At 55.2% G+C, this 14,464-nt stretch overlaps 1 protein-coding gene across 1 annotated transcript in view; it reads right to left on the bottom strand.

Annotated features, from left to right (window-relative positions):
* Window positions 1–876: 876 nt before the first annotated feature.
* The window catches only part of NPLOC4 (NPL4 homolog, ubiquitin recognition factor), a 60,702-nt gene continuing 47,114 nt past the window's right edge, over window positions 877–14,464 (bottom strand). The window contains exons 13-17 of the mRNA XM_026483898.4: window positions 10,821–10,892; window positions 7,942–8,037; window positions 6,578–6,694; window positions 5,036–5,138; window positions 877–3,248 (exon numbers count right to left, since the gene is read on the bottom strand). Of these exons, the coding sequence (XP_026339683.1) occupies window positions 3,091–3,248; window positions 5,036–5,138; window positions 6,578–6,694; window positions 7,942–8,037; window positions 10,821–10,892 (546 nt within the window). The 3' untranslated portion in view covers window positions 877–3,090. The remainder of the gene's footprint in view (window positions 3,249–5,035; window positions 5,139–6,577; window positions 6,695–7,941; window positions 8,038–10,820; window positions 10,893–14,464) is intronic.

Here is a 14,464-nt window from a genome sequence, read left to right as displayed (position 1 = left end):
CAGGCTCATAGCAGAGGAGCCCGATGTGGGGCTCGATCCCATAACGTCGGGATCACACCCTGAGCCGAAGGCAGACGCCTAACCGCTGTGCCACCCAGGCGCCCCCCTGTCAGTGCTCTTTATGCCTAATCTACGGGCAGTGTGATCTTCCTAAGGGCAAAAGACACCACCAGCGCTGGGGAGAAGCCACGGTGTGTGCAGGGCGGCCGCACACCGCCTTCCTGTGGTTTCCCGAGGTGGGGGTGGCTCACTTCAGAGCTCCAGCAGTCTGAGATGCACTAAGGGCCACATATGGCAGTCACCCCAACTTGGGGACTATGGTTGGCAGTGTGCACTGCACCACTCCTGGGAGCAGCCAGGCCTGGGGGCAGGACCAGAGGCACCCAGGGTCCCCTGACGTCGGCAGGTGCTGTTTTCTATGTACTTGTCCAGGGAGCAATGCGTCAGAGGACAGGGGGGTACCCAAACACCAAGAGGGAATGCCTCTGGCTGCCGTTGGCAAGTAATTCAGGACAGGCAGCATGTCCCTTCCAGGCTTCACACCCCCACAGCTGTACAGTCAGGGGAACTTCCAGACTGCATCCCTCACCTGCTGCCTGCTGCAAGCACCTGCCTCCCCCCGCTCCCCCCTCCGCCAGGCCCAGAAGCAGCCACATGGCTGACAGGAAAGCCCCCGAGGGAGGACACACTCTCCTTCCACCCCGATGACACGCCGGGGCCTCTATCCTTCAGTGGTCCAAATACATCAGCGAGGACAGTGACGTGTGGAGAAAAGTGAAGTCACACAACACAAAGCAGACTGGGACGCGGCCTGCAGACACGCGCTTGGCATGCAGGGATGGCCTCAGGCCCAGGAACACAATCGGGAGCTCAGCAGTTGCTTCAGGAGTTTTATTGGCTTCACGGCGGGACCGGAGTCCAGGTAGCGCTAATGCAAGCCCAGCTCACGTACCCCTGCAGCCCCAAGTGGAGCTGGAGCGGCAGCACCAGGAGCAGACTGTCAGAGGAGGCCGAGGCAGCCAGCTGTGTGCACCTGGACAGCAGAGCGCACAGTCACCCCTCGCCCGATGGCGAGAGGCTGTGTCCACAGGAGGGCAAGCAGGATGCAGGTAGGGCTGGGGGGCCCCTCCCTCCCCTGTGCAGGAGGAAGTGGCTGAGCTGCCCATGGCCAAGGCCTCTGGCAGGGTGCCCTCCACACCCTCACGCTGAGCTCAGAGTCTGTTTATTTGGACAATAAAATAAAGTGCGTTACTGAACAAAGAGTGACTCAAAACCAGAAGCAGAGAAATCACAACGCTTTTCCTTCAGCTAAAAGACGAAAGGAAATGAATTAGGCATCTGCCAGAACTTCAGAGTGAGGAGAATGTTGGCTGAAGAGAGACGGGAGCCAGCTTGGTGGGTGAAGGCGACACAAGGGAACAGCTGGTAGGGAGGGACCTGGAGGATACAGAGGCTGAGCGTGGGGCCCAGGAATACCAGGCCCCTCTGCAGCCTCACACCAGACGGCAGGGACCACACGACATGGGCTGGAGAGACGTGGACAGCCCCTCCACAGGTGGCCGGGAGCCAAGCTCGAGCTGAGACAGCCACCACACACTGGCAGGGGTCTATACTCCGTGCCTCTCCTGCCCACCCCTCCCCCAACAACCGATGGCTCTGCTGAAGCCAGACCCAACCTGATTGGTCCCTGGCCCCGAGAGCAGACAAGATGCCAGGTAGACCTAGAGGTGCCAGGCACAGCCCTACCACGAGAAGCCGACGCACAGAGAACACAGTTCTCTGTCCACAGTGCCACGGGTAAGGGAGGGTCACACAGGCCTCCCCTCACCCCCAGGGCAGAGAAATGAAGTCCCCAGCACAGTCCACGTCCAGACCAGCCTCTCCTGTGGGTGCCATGCAGCTCAGAGACATGGCCCTCATTAAGGCAAAGAGGCATCGGGGTGCCGCCCACAACTCCCTGGGGACCCCAGAGCACACGTGCAAGGCCTGACTGTGACCTCTGTCTCAGGGACCCCCACAGCAGTCCCAGTGACCCTCACACCAGGCCAAGCCCCGTACTCTCTCACGCAGGCCTGTTGCAATGGCTCTGTCCCCTGGGGCTGGGCAGGGCAACGGGAAGAACGGTGTACAGGGCAAAAGGGGCCAGAGCTTCAGGTCCTGGGCAACCCAGCTCGCCCCAGGCAGCCTGGTCCATCTGGAGGGGCCGATGCTTGGCGGGAGCGATGGCTGTCCTCCGGCCGGACCACTGAGTGTGCAGCTGTGTGGCTTGGCAGGAAAGTCTCAGGCACTGAGGTTTACTTCCAAGAACTGACTGTGGGTCCCCGTCCACCCCTGCCCACCCTGTGTCCACCCCACCCCCACTCCCAGGGACTCACTACGGGAGGGAAGGAAGTGGGAACTAGTCTCTCTCGCTCCCCTTTATGTAGTTTTTATCTTGAAATAAATAAATAAAAGTCTTCTGGGCAGAAATTACTGATAACTGTTATTACAACCAACGCAGACTTTAAAAATCCCACCTAGATGTCAGGTGAGAGCAAGAAGGAGGGCGGGCAGCAAATTAACCTGCAGGGCAAGCAAAAGGGAGGCCAGCAACCCTGGGCCCACTCATGTTTTCACCAGACACGGCCACCGGCAGGGGAAGAAGTAGCCCTCACAGGCAGGGTGCGGCCAAAGCAACAGGGTACAGCGGCCACCAGACACCGCCAACTGCAACCACGGGAGGGGCAAGAACAAAAAGCAACCAAAAGGAAGGGAAGAGAAAGCTGGATGGCGGCAGTCAGCCCTCCCCGCCCCTCCCAACCCTGGGTGGTGGCTCGGAGGTGCCCAGATCCTTCCACCACCTTGGAGGATGGTACGGGGCGTCCAGAGGGCCGTCGTGCTGCCTCACTAGGAGGCTGGTGTCAGCCTGCAGAGCACCAGCCTGGCTCTCCCTCCAGGGGAGCCCGGTGCTGAGAAGCTTTGTGGGTCAGAGACCCGCAGGCAGCCGCCCTGCCCAGCCCTTCAGGGCTGCCCCACGGGGCGATGGTTACAATGGTCCCGGCTTCGGAGAGGGCGGGGGTAGGCCCCGTCCCGCCAGCAGGGCCGGGAGCCCTAGGTCCTAGGCAGGCTACACATCTCGCAGTGGCCGGTGCCCGGCTGGTTCATGAAGGTGCAGTGCTGACAGGCCCACATGGCGGCCGCGGCCGCGTGCGTGGGGCCCCCGACGGCGCCGTACTCATGGAGGCCCGGAAGCTGCACTCCAACGGTACCTGTGGGTGGGAAGAGAAGCCGTCTGTCACCGTCCAGTGTCTCCGCCCCTCCCCGAGAGCTCTACCTTACAGCGCGACTCTGAGACAAACAGCCACAGGCACAGATGGGGCTCTAGGACGGCTGCGGCGGGGCCCTGGCTCGCACACACAACCCTCTGCGCAGAGCCGCTGTCTGCAGAACGGACTCAACCCCACCGCCACCCTGCTGGCTTGCTGGGCTGCGTGTGGGTTCTCAGCGAGCGCACCACCTCTGGCTACCGTGTGGGTCGCTGCCAGTTTGGGGCTATCATCAACAAGCTGCCAGAATACGCTCGCACACATCTCTGTGTGGGCCTGTTTTCACGTCTCAGCGAAAAACCCAGAAGCGGGCTTCTTGGACCCGAGTAAGTGAATGTTTCTATGAGGCTTCCTGGCGGCTTTCATATTGTCAGCAGTGCATGCGAAGCTTCCAGCTGCCCCATAGCCGCTCAGACGAATGGCGACAGGCTCACGGACTGTACATTCCATCTCCCTGGTCAGCGGTGCTGTTCTTTCTGTGAAAGGTCTGAGTCACTTTAATCCAAGTATAGTGGACACAGGATGTCCTCTTAGTATCGGGGGTACAGCACAGGGACTCGACAGTCCTATACGGCGCACAGTGCCCCCTCACCTCACATTGTTACGACACTACTGGCTGCTCCCCAGGCTGACCGGCGGCCCCACAAAAGAACAGCTTCTGCGGCCGGTGTTCGTGTGTGTAGACGCCAAGGGGCCGGCACACAGGAGACTTCCACCGGGGCTGAGCGCCACCGGCTGGCACCGCACCACTGTCCACCCGAGGACACGAGGCTGCGGGCCTTCGCTTTAGGGAATCTAGTGGCAAGAACTTGTCCTCGGCCTTAGAATAACTGCATAGCACTTGAGAACACGAGGGCAGGAGCGCACATCCGGCCAGCCACACGACCGCTCGGTCAGAACTGCAGAAAGGGAAGCGTGACCCAAAGCGCAGCACAACCAGTACCGAGGCACGGCAGACCACTGACCCCCGCCGGCACTGGTATCAAGAGAGAAGAAGGAGGGTCCACTAGGCTCCCTCGCAGCTTGGGTTCCACTGAGGTTTTCCTTGGCTAATTTTGGCTCTAGTATCTAATCCACTACCCTGAGAAAATGGTACAAACATTTTTTGTATGTATTTTCAAAGCTGTCTGACGAGGGCATTCCAGTAGTTCTCAAAGCCAAAGGGAAAGGGATGGCGCCAGCAGCCTGCCACCCGGAGCTCCCGGCTGACGGGGCGACTGCACTGGGAGCTCCTGCCTGGGACTGAAGACAAAGCCTCCCCCTGGGGCAGCGAGGTGACTCAGGCTCCTGGACAACCTATTCTGTAAGATTTTTCCTTTTTATCCTTCGAGAAAGCTCTGAGGACAGGCCAAAAGAAGGGAAAAAGAAAAGCCTGAGAAGACCAAAGATTTGTGACCTTTCTACACTGTGGTGAATGGAAGGTTCTGTTTCTCTAACACAGTGACTTTCAAATTGCTCCTAAGACGCTGGATGATGAGCGTGTCCTCTTTATCCACGCACGTGCAGAGCTGTGCACCCGAGATGTGCTCACGTGACCCCGACAGCACGCAGGCTGCAGCAACGAAAATGCCTGTGTCCTTGTCTGAGTGCCTGCGACACCCATCACAACGCATCTGGGGTCAGGCTTCTAAGACCTTTGAGTTTGCAGAGTCTGTGTCCGGCTCCCTGGGCTGTGGCAATGGCAGTGCGAGGGCATGACCCCCAGGACTGAGGAAGGGGAAGACACTTACTGCACAGCTGCTCAATGGTGGCCCACTGCTCAGACTTCTTCCACGTCTGGGCGAGCTCCTCATTTCTGGTCCTCACGGCCTCCAGCAACAAGCTGATACTGTCCTACAAGAACCCAAAAACAAAGGCTCCCACTTGCTTTGCGATGGTGGTCACACTCTCATTAATAAGTTTCTCCTCCCCCAACATCAAGACACAGTTCAGGGGCAATTACAAAATCTCACAGGCTGTCACTATGAAACACAAAACACCACACGCTGAGGTCTATAAAATCAAGTGCTAAATTTTAGAGCTAAATTTAAGTTCTTCCCAAATAGCCCGACCGTGCTGCTCTCTGTCATGAGCAGACCAGTGCGCTCCACCACCAAGACACTAAAGCTCACGTCCCTTATCCTGAGGGCGTGGACGCACGGACAGGTGCCCGTGGTCATGGGGTCCATCCTCCACCCTCACGCTCTCCCTGCAGGCTCTCTATCTTCTCATCCATGTCTCTAGATTCTAGGCCTCCAGGGTCAAACTGCAGAGAGTTAAAAGAGCTTATATAATGAGAATCTAATAAGGCTTTGAGGGCTCTCAAGGGCTCCCCAGAACATGTTTTCTAACAGGTGACTGCCAAGCAGTACCCATCTACTGGCGAGGAGGCCCTGGTGTGAAGAGCCCAGACTTTTGCCGCCTGTCCAACTAGACGGGCAGGGGCTGCACCTGGGGCCCATGGGCCACCCTCTGGGCTTAACAAGGCAGGCAAAGCCAGAGGGAAGTCTCGGGATGCCTGATGTCCAATGTCGGAAGTGGGTCATTTGGGGACGAAATACAGATACCAGCTAAACCCAGCGAAACAGCCACAGGCCGCCTGATGCAAGAGAGCAGTGGGGACAGAGGGGCCTCTCCACTCTATTCTGTCACCTTCAGGGAGCGTGTCAAGTCAGAGGCTCAGAAAGAATTCATCCCCTCCCTCTGGTGTTTCCTTGGATCTCAGGCAGAAAAAAAGGCACAAAGTAAGGGCCTCCTGGCTGCACCCATAGCTCCCACACTGCTCAGATAGCAGCCGCTGTCAGTGACACGGCCTCTTCTCCCCAACAGCGTGTCTTCAAAGTGCCAACTACGCAGCTGTGCACTCAGGGCCTGGATGCTAGCCAACCTTCTGGGCCAAGGCGATAAAACGAACGTTGACTCAGGAAGAGGGGCGGGATCGGTAAGAAGCAGAGGCTGTGATTCTAGAACTGTTAGGACAGGAATTCTATAACTTGCTCCACGCCAGAGGACGCTCTGCTCCCGTGGAATTCTAACAAATGGACTGTCCTCCAGCATGGGGGCAGACACTTAAGGAAGCTGTTTCAGTCCAAATGCTAGATGGGAAGACTCCATCCTTGTACCAGTAAGCCTCTTGTGAGAAGCCACCGCCCACAGGAAGTAAGAGGGACTTCAACCCAGCTTCCCAGCCACGCTCTGACTTGTGAGGAAAGGAAGCATCTGTTTATAGCCAAACCCCACCTGGGGACCACCAAAGCCAGATGCTCAGCGGGCACGCGCACTCAGGCCTGTACCTGCAGAGGCATGACCTCGTTGGTGACCAGAAACAGCAGGAGGTGGAAATCCGAGATGGTATCCAGGAACACGGATGAGGTATTCTGGGACAGATAGGTGGCCAAACTGTGGAAGTCCTACAGGGGTGAGGCAGGAGGAATCAAGTGAGCACGAGCATCCCAGGACAGCTGCAGTACCCAGCCGAGAGAGCCATCTGTCCCCTCCTGAGGCACGGCTGAATGCAGAGTGCAGACACACACCTCTCCCCATCTTGCTCTGTAAGCACTGATGGGGACCCAGGCCAGAGCGACATGCGGCTACAACATAAGCTATGGCTCTATGCCCCCAGGAAGATGCTGTCAGTACACGTGACTCATCGACATGCGTAAGAGCATGTGTATACAGCTGATCCAGCTGGAAGACACATTCAAAAAGACAGAAAATGCCCCCTGCCCCTCCAGGTGGAGAGTGGGTTGTGGGATCACTTTGGGGCCAGAAGACCTGTCTGCACTTGTTGTCTAGCTGCACTGTTGACCTCGGGCAGCCAGACAGCGAGGAGTGTGTGTGTGTGTGTGTGTGTGTGTGTGTGTGTGTGTCGGGGGGGATGATGCAACACTCCCACCTTCAGCAAAACTAAACACAGGAGATTCAAGAGTGCCACCCAGGAAGTGGCTCTGCACCTCTAAAAGCACCCCAAGTCCCTGCACAGACGGGCCACGAGGAGAGCAAAGCATCAGAGAGGTTTTGCAAATAAAGCACCACACTTCTCAAGAAAATCTCCTTATATTCTTTTCTGCAACACCTGTTAGCAATTAGGACCTCAGAACAAATGTGTGTCCCAGACCATCCGTGTGGCAGCATGAGGCAAGTCTGCAGCGGAGGCCACAGGACGTGCAGTGTGGGACCCGCACCACGTGCTGGAAAGCCCAGGTGGCCAGGCCACACGAGGCCACACAAGGCCCACGCGGCCTGGAGAGTGCGTGAGAAACGCGGGAGGGTGACAGGGGAGGAAGCCAGAGCAAACAGTGAAGTGACACATCTCCATAAGGAGATGATGCTTGTTAACAAATAATAAAAAAGTTGTTGGGAGAGGACACAAGTGACAAATACATTTGGGGAAGAAAAGAAGTCAACGGAAAATGGTTCTGGCAGATCCACAGGCCTGAGGCCTTATGGGGATCGCCTTTGCAATTATCTGTCAGCCCCGGCCCCAGAGAGGTGTTGCGGTGATCAATAGTGTCTCAGAAAAAGTCCTAGCTGGGCTTCGTCACAAGAATCAATCAGGAGAGTATGAAAGCTTGGTACTTTCTGAAAAAACAACACTCACACTAGATAAACAAGCAGTAGTTACTCTAAATTATGTTTCTAAAGACAAAGAGCTTACCTGTGTCTCACCCAATACATCCCGGTTTTCAATAGGAAATGGATTTTGCGAAATAGAAAAAGTATAAACTGGATCCTTGGGGAAAGTTGTTGTGATCTAATGAACAAAAACACAAACCCTTGATAAACTGTGCTGCACACAGGGGTGAAGGCGGCCCCAGGTGCCCCAAGCAGCCCTGAGCGCAGCGCCTGCCCCCAGGCTCTGGCCAAAGAGTCCCAACTGCTCCCCAGTAGACAGCACGGTCCCCCGTTAATGATACCCTGAAGTGAAAACCCTGACACTCTGGTCTGGGAAGCAAACTGCAGGACTACCGTTCACAAGTGTTAGGGTCGCGCCGTTTGTGGGCAGTGTGGGTGCGCCGGGCTCCGTAACACCTAACTCTGCGCTCTGTCTGCCGAGCCGCTCACACTGCAGCCCTTGCCCGCGGACGAGCCAGACGGTGAGCTGTGGGGACACAATGCCCGAGGCCGGGAGAACTCTCGGGGTCAGCCATGATGGTCTGAGAGACGCAGTGACCTCCAGAGAGCTTGCTGAGGCCCCTCAGGACGTATGGCCTCACTGCGTGGAGCCAGGGCACGTCCAGGCAGCAAGAGAACCCACGTTTCCAAGGTGCGGCACACGGCAGTCCTGCTCTCCCCGTCAGACAGGCTGGAGTCAAGAGCTTGTGACAAAGGGGAACCTAAGCCCTTCATCTGACTCAGACACGCTTCAGTAACAACAGAGGGCATTTTAAATCCAACACATAATCAATACAAACTATGGGGACAGTGGTAAATGTGGACGAATCAATACAAATACAGTTTTTCATCCCCCCTCCCCCCCCGCAGACGCCCCTCCCCACGAAAGCACCCAAGTGTGAGCTGTCAACCACCTTTTGGCTGACACAGCCTTTCCTCTACGATGTGACACTAGTGGCAGCAGATTACACCTCATCCCGATTTAGGGGAGCTATTCTGGCTCCTTTGGGACTATTTCTAAAGAATGAAAATGTTGTTCTGGTCTGTGTTCTGCATCAGCGAAGGCAGTGGGCCGTTTCAGGCTGGCTGCCCCAGGATCCGCTGTGACCAGCACACTGAAGGACGAGCTGAGCCGGCAGCAGCCTCTGAGACCTGAAACCCACTGCTCTTTTAAAGACTTTATTTCTAAGTCCCCCCTACACCCAAGGTGGGGCTTGAACTCACAACCCCGAGATCAAGAGTCACACGCTCCAGTGACTGAGCCAGGAGCCAGGCGTCCCTCCCACTGGTCCTTCATCGATGAGACCATGCAGCCGTGTGGACTCCGGCCACAGTGCCACGTACTGGGGGCGTGGCCTCTGTCAGCTACGGATCCTAAGCCTCAGTCTGTTCCGTCAAAGATGACCCCGCGTGCCTACAGCCACTAAGGCTCAGACACAAGCCCTTGCCAGTCTCCGCTGCTGTCACAGCTCTACAGATGGCAGGAGAGCTCCCTGCGCTGCAGACACAAAGGCCTGTGGACGGCACAGCACTTCTGCTTTGGGAAGGCAGACACGTGCTGGACCAGCAACGACAGAACACCTACAGGCAACAGATGTGGAGTTAAGAGACGTCTCTGTTAGACTTGTAACCTCCCCTTAGAGCACGACAGAACCAAAGTTCACCAGGCAGTCTGTGAATATCCCAGGCACCCACGGAGGGTGCAAGGCGTGCAGAACCCAGCCTGTGTCAGGTCATCTGGCCGACGCCCGCACACCTCCACAGCAGCGCAGGGAATGTGGCCCCTTCCTTCTCTCGCCTGAACAGCGGCCCGCTCATGAGGCCCGACGAGGGGCTGGGCACACCACACCTCTCTGGACACCTGCTCTCAAGGGACTGCTCCAACCTCATTCCACGACAACGGAGAGCTTGGCAATCACAAGGCGGAATGTTCCTTCACAACCAAACTCTACTGACACAGCACACTAAGCAAGAACTTGGCTCTTTTGTAAAAAGAAAGGGGTGGGGAGGCCGCGGGGAGAGAAGACCTCAGGAAGTTGGCTTTAAATCACGCCGACCCCTCCTAAGTGTATGTTCCATCAACCTGTTTTCATCTTCATTACACCCCAGGTAGTCTAAAAACAGATGCCTTTACGGCCTAAGCAATAAATACGTTCTTGGGAGCTGTCAATTGGAATGGAGCACCGATGGGCTTGGCTCCTGGGGACCCGCTGCTCCACGGGCAATGATATTTTACAGCCTGCATCACATGCCCTTCCTGAGGCCAAACGTAGCCTGAAGAGAACCTGGCAGGCAGCAGTTAGGGAGTGAGCAACTGCCCGGCCCCTTGGGACAGAGCTGACTGCTGCTAATGTGTGGGGCATTCATGTTGGAGCCCTCTGCTGCCCTTTGGCCTGGGGCCACACCTCCTTGAGCAGAGCGGGCCTCCAGAGAGGAGCTGAGACCGGAACCGCGCATCACAGCCAGCTGCCTTCTGGGGTCCTGGAGTTTCCCCCCAGAAAGCACACTACCACCTCCCTCGAGGACAGTCACGGCTGGCTGCCCCAGGGACTGACTCAGGTGGAGTGGCCCATCATGAGCCCAGCTCTGGCAGCTGAGCTGTGACCAGGGCAGCGCACGGCACCACGCTGGGCTTGCTGACCTCCAGAGGCGACCTGGCCAGGTCAGTGGTCCTTTGCTGCACTTTAGTTTGGGAGAAGGTAAACCCTAAGCTGTTTAAGGAAATTTAAAAAACCCTGAAAGTAGAAGAAAAAGCCCTTAAAATCGCCCGCTTTTTAGGGATGACAGGAGCTCATTGATTCATCTCGTTCCTGGGTGCCTGTCCTGGGCCAAGCAGAGGGGCAACTGTCCAAGCTGCCGCTGCCACCCTCACCCAGCCCCCCACCCGGCCGCCCAGGCTGGTGGTGGACGCTGCACACTTACATCTATGATCAGATACTCCACGGGCAGGGGCCGGGCCAGCTGGGTGATCTCATTGCCAAACTTGTCTATGTCCTGAAACAGGAAACAGAAGTGAGCGGCTGAGTGAAGATGTGCTGACCAGTGACGTGGTTCGTCTTTCACATGCTTGTCTTTCTTTTCTTTCTTTTTTTTTTTTTTTTTTTTAAGATTTTATTTATTTATTTAACAGAGATAGAGACAGCCAGCGAGAGAGGGAACACAGCAGGGGGAGTGGGAGAGGAAGAAGCAGGCTCACAGTGGAGGAGCCTGATGTGGGGCTCGATCCCATAACGCCAGGATCACGCCCTGAGCCGAAGGCAGACGCTTAACCGCTGTGCCACCCAGGCGCCCCACATGCTTGTCTTTCTTACCTTGTCAATGACTGTAAGTCTCACGGAGTGTGTGAAGAGCAGAGAGGAAACTCTGCGTATTTTTGCTACGTATCTACCTTCCGTCATTTCCTAGAGCTCTGTATGACGGCCATAACATGAACAGCAGCCGTGCTTTGGGCTGACGGGGAGTCTCCGCTGGGAGTGTGCGTTACGGCCCCTGCCCAGCACACACACGAGGCCTGGCCTTAATGCTGCCCCGTGGGAGCAACGCACGGGCCCGGGGCTCCCTCCCGCCTGCCCCCCAGGCTGCACCTGTGCCTCCCCGTCCTGCACAAGCGCCCCTCCGTCTTGGGTCTGAACGCTGGCTCCTAACGATCCTACTCACACCCCCGAAACCTGACTTAATATGCGTACGTTAATAAAACAAATACATACGCAAATGAGCACACGCACAAATACGCAGACGTGGAAAACCCCCACCACCAATCTGTCAAAGTCTAAACTTGTTTTGCTTTGTCAGATGCACAGAACATAAAGTTTAATTATGGGGAAAAACGGCCAGCATATGTTCATTAATCATAAAATGACAATTATATCTGATTTATGTCAAACATGCTGAGTTCAAACAGAGCTCTAGAAATAAATTCATAAGAACCAACTCTTCATTAAAGATTCTGTGAGAGGGGGTCATATTTTCTATCTAAATCATCACTTAACATCATATAAATCATTTACTGAGTCAGATATAAATCATACAGCCGTAACTTCCAATTATGGGGCCTTCCATAAAAGTTTACATTTACTAAAGCCCTCAGACCCGAATGGATGCCAAGCAGATGCCCCTGAGGCCTGCAGGAGGACGCCAGGCCACCCCAGCACATCCCACCTTTCCAGGGACGTCACAGGCGCACACCATCTTTCGAGGCAACCTTCACAGGCTGTTCCTCAGTTGAAGCAAGTCTGTCATCCTAACGGCAAGTCCAGAGGTCCTATTTGTCCCAGATCCTTTGGTTTAGAAATTAAAATTTCTGGTCTGCAATACTTCTCAGTTTATCCATGCCTTCCCAACCTTTCCTTGATTCACAACTTAAGAGAGCTGCCAACCAGAACCTGCCCCTTAGCTCTCCCAGAAAACGGTCCAAATCTGTCTAACCAGCTAGCTACACAGGAAGCATTAGCACCCCATCAAAGGACACATTCCTGGAAACAACACACCGCTTTGTCTGTCTGCCTTCCTTTGAAGTTGGAATTACTTTCCAGTCCATTTGGGTAAGTCACGTGTCCTTTCATGTGACAGGTGGCCGCCCCGTGCTGCTTTCTGCAGCAGTCAGGCTGGGCCCAGCTTTCTGTGGCTCTACCAGCTTGGACGGCGGCAGCCCGAGACACAAGCTGGCTGAGTGGGTCCTGGGGCCCCAGAAGTGGCAGTTTCTCGATGAAGGAGATATGGTAGGAGGCAGGAATCAAATCCAATCAAACTAAATCACCACTTCCAAAAATACACGCTTGCCCCTACAAGAACTAACCTGCAACAACTCATACATAATTAGCCCATCTGGAATTCATCTTCAAATCTAATTAAGCTCTAATATGCAGAAACATTCTTCCAGCACCTGTTCGCTTTAATCTTCCCCTCTAGGGATTTTTCTTGTTAAATGCCCCTCTCTCTTTTTTCTGTGTCGTGCTATTCTCTTTCAAATTTAACTACCCAACTGTACCTTTCTGCTCCCCAAGAAAATAAAGGTGTTGCACCCCCCTCTGTTCCCCGGGGGGGAAGAGGTAACTTCTATCTCTCCCCCACGCCTCCACATCCATGTTTTTGCCAGCCAGTCCCAATACAGCGTCTCAAAAGCAATTACTTTTTATGGGCATCAGCAGATGTTGGGCTGGGGGAGGAGGGCCTCTTAATTCCCAGGTCGGCAGCCGACAAAGCGTTAGCGGTTTTGTTTCCACAGGGAGCAAGCCTGTGGGACAGGCAGAGCCTGAGGTCTCCGGTGCCCCGGCACCTGCCACGGCCGTGTCTGCAGACAGCGGCGCCACCGCCGTGATATCTTGGAGAAGTCCAGGGAGCCGTGTCTGTGCTTGTGCCAGGACAAGGGCAAGCGCCACTGACCAGGAGTGCCATCTTGCTTGGAAAAGGCTAATGGAATCCCCACTGTATTGTTCTTCTTTCGAAACAACTGGCAAGAAGGGTAACAAGTGACGCCAGCCAGCAGCTTGATTTGACCTCAAAGAAAAAAATCAAAATTCTCAGAACAGAGTTTCTCAAAGAATCACTGTCTAGGAAACAACCCTGTCGATAAGCACCAAAGTGTCTCTCGATGCAAAAAGAACCAGGAGCTGACATACATTAGGCGCTGGTGGCGAACAGTCCAGGCTAGCCATGTGTCTACAACCACCGGTCCTCAACACATGAGGACACCAAGGGCTACCAGGTGATTCATGTGCCTGAGATCGAGAGCCTGGTAGGGGTGGAGGGGGTTAGAGACCCGGTCCACCCACATCAACTCAGGAGCTCAGCATCGGAACTGGGCACTCTCCTCCTCCACCCAGTGCTGGCGCCGTGAGGTCACACATTCCAGCCCCACTCCCCCCCCGTAGGGACTCTGTGGCCACAGACCCCGGTCCTGACAGCACTCGTGCTGAGCAAGACTTGCTACCTCCAACTCAAGGGAAAGAACAGGTGCCACGGGTGCCACAAAATCCTTGTTCCTAGACAGGGGTATTATGCCAATACGTTGTTCAGAATCTCTTATTGGCAATCTTCCTTCCTTCCTTCATCTCTTTCTTTCCTTTCTTTTAAAGATTTTACTTATTTATTTGGGACAGAGAGAGCGAGCGAGACATCATGACAGCACAAGCAGGGGGAGCAGAGGAAGAGGGAGAAGCAGGCTCCTCGCCAAGCAAGGACCCCGATGAGGGACTTGATCCCAAGACCCTGGGATCATGACCTGAGCCGAAGGCAGACACTTAACCGACCGAGCCACCCAGGCGCCCTGGCAATTTCTTGGTTGCTAAATGGTCCTGAATAATGCCCGTTGTGTAGCAAACATAATCTCCTGTAATTAAAACATTTGTTTAAAAAAGCTGAATGAATGCAGGGTCTTACTCTGACAAATACAAAAATGTATTATGGAACTACAATAAACAGATACAAGCACTAGAAGGGGCGCCTGGGGGCTCAGTCAGGTAAGCATCTGCTTTCGGCTCAGGTCATGATCTCAGGGTCCTGGGATCGAGCCCCACATCAGGCTCCCTACTCAGCGGGGAGTCTGCTTCTCCTTCTGCCTCTGTCGC

The sequence above is a fragment of the Ursus arctos genome, unplaced genomic scaffold (assembly GCF_023065955.2).
Source record: "Ursus arctos isolate Adak ecotype North America unplaced genomic scaffold, UrsArc2.0 scaffold_24, whole genome shotgun sequence".
NCBI classification, from domain to species: Eukaryota; Metazoa; Chordata; class Mammalia; order Carnivora; family Ursidae; genus Ursus; species Ursus arctos.
This window is presented reverse-complemented; position numbering and strand designations above follow the sequence as displayed.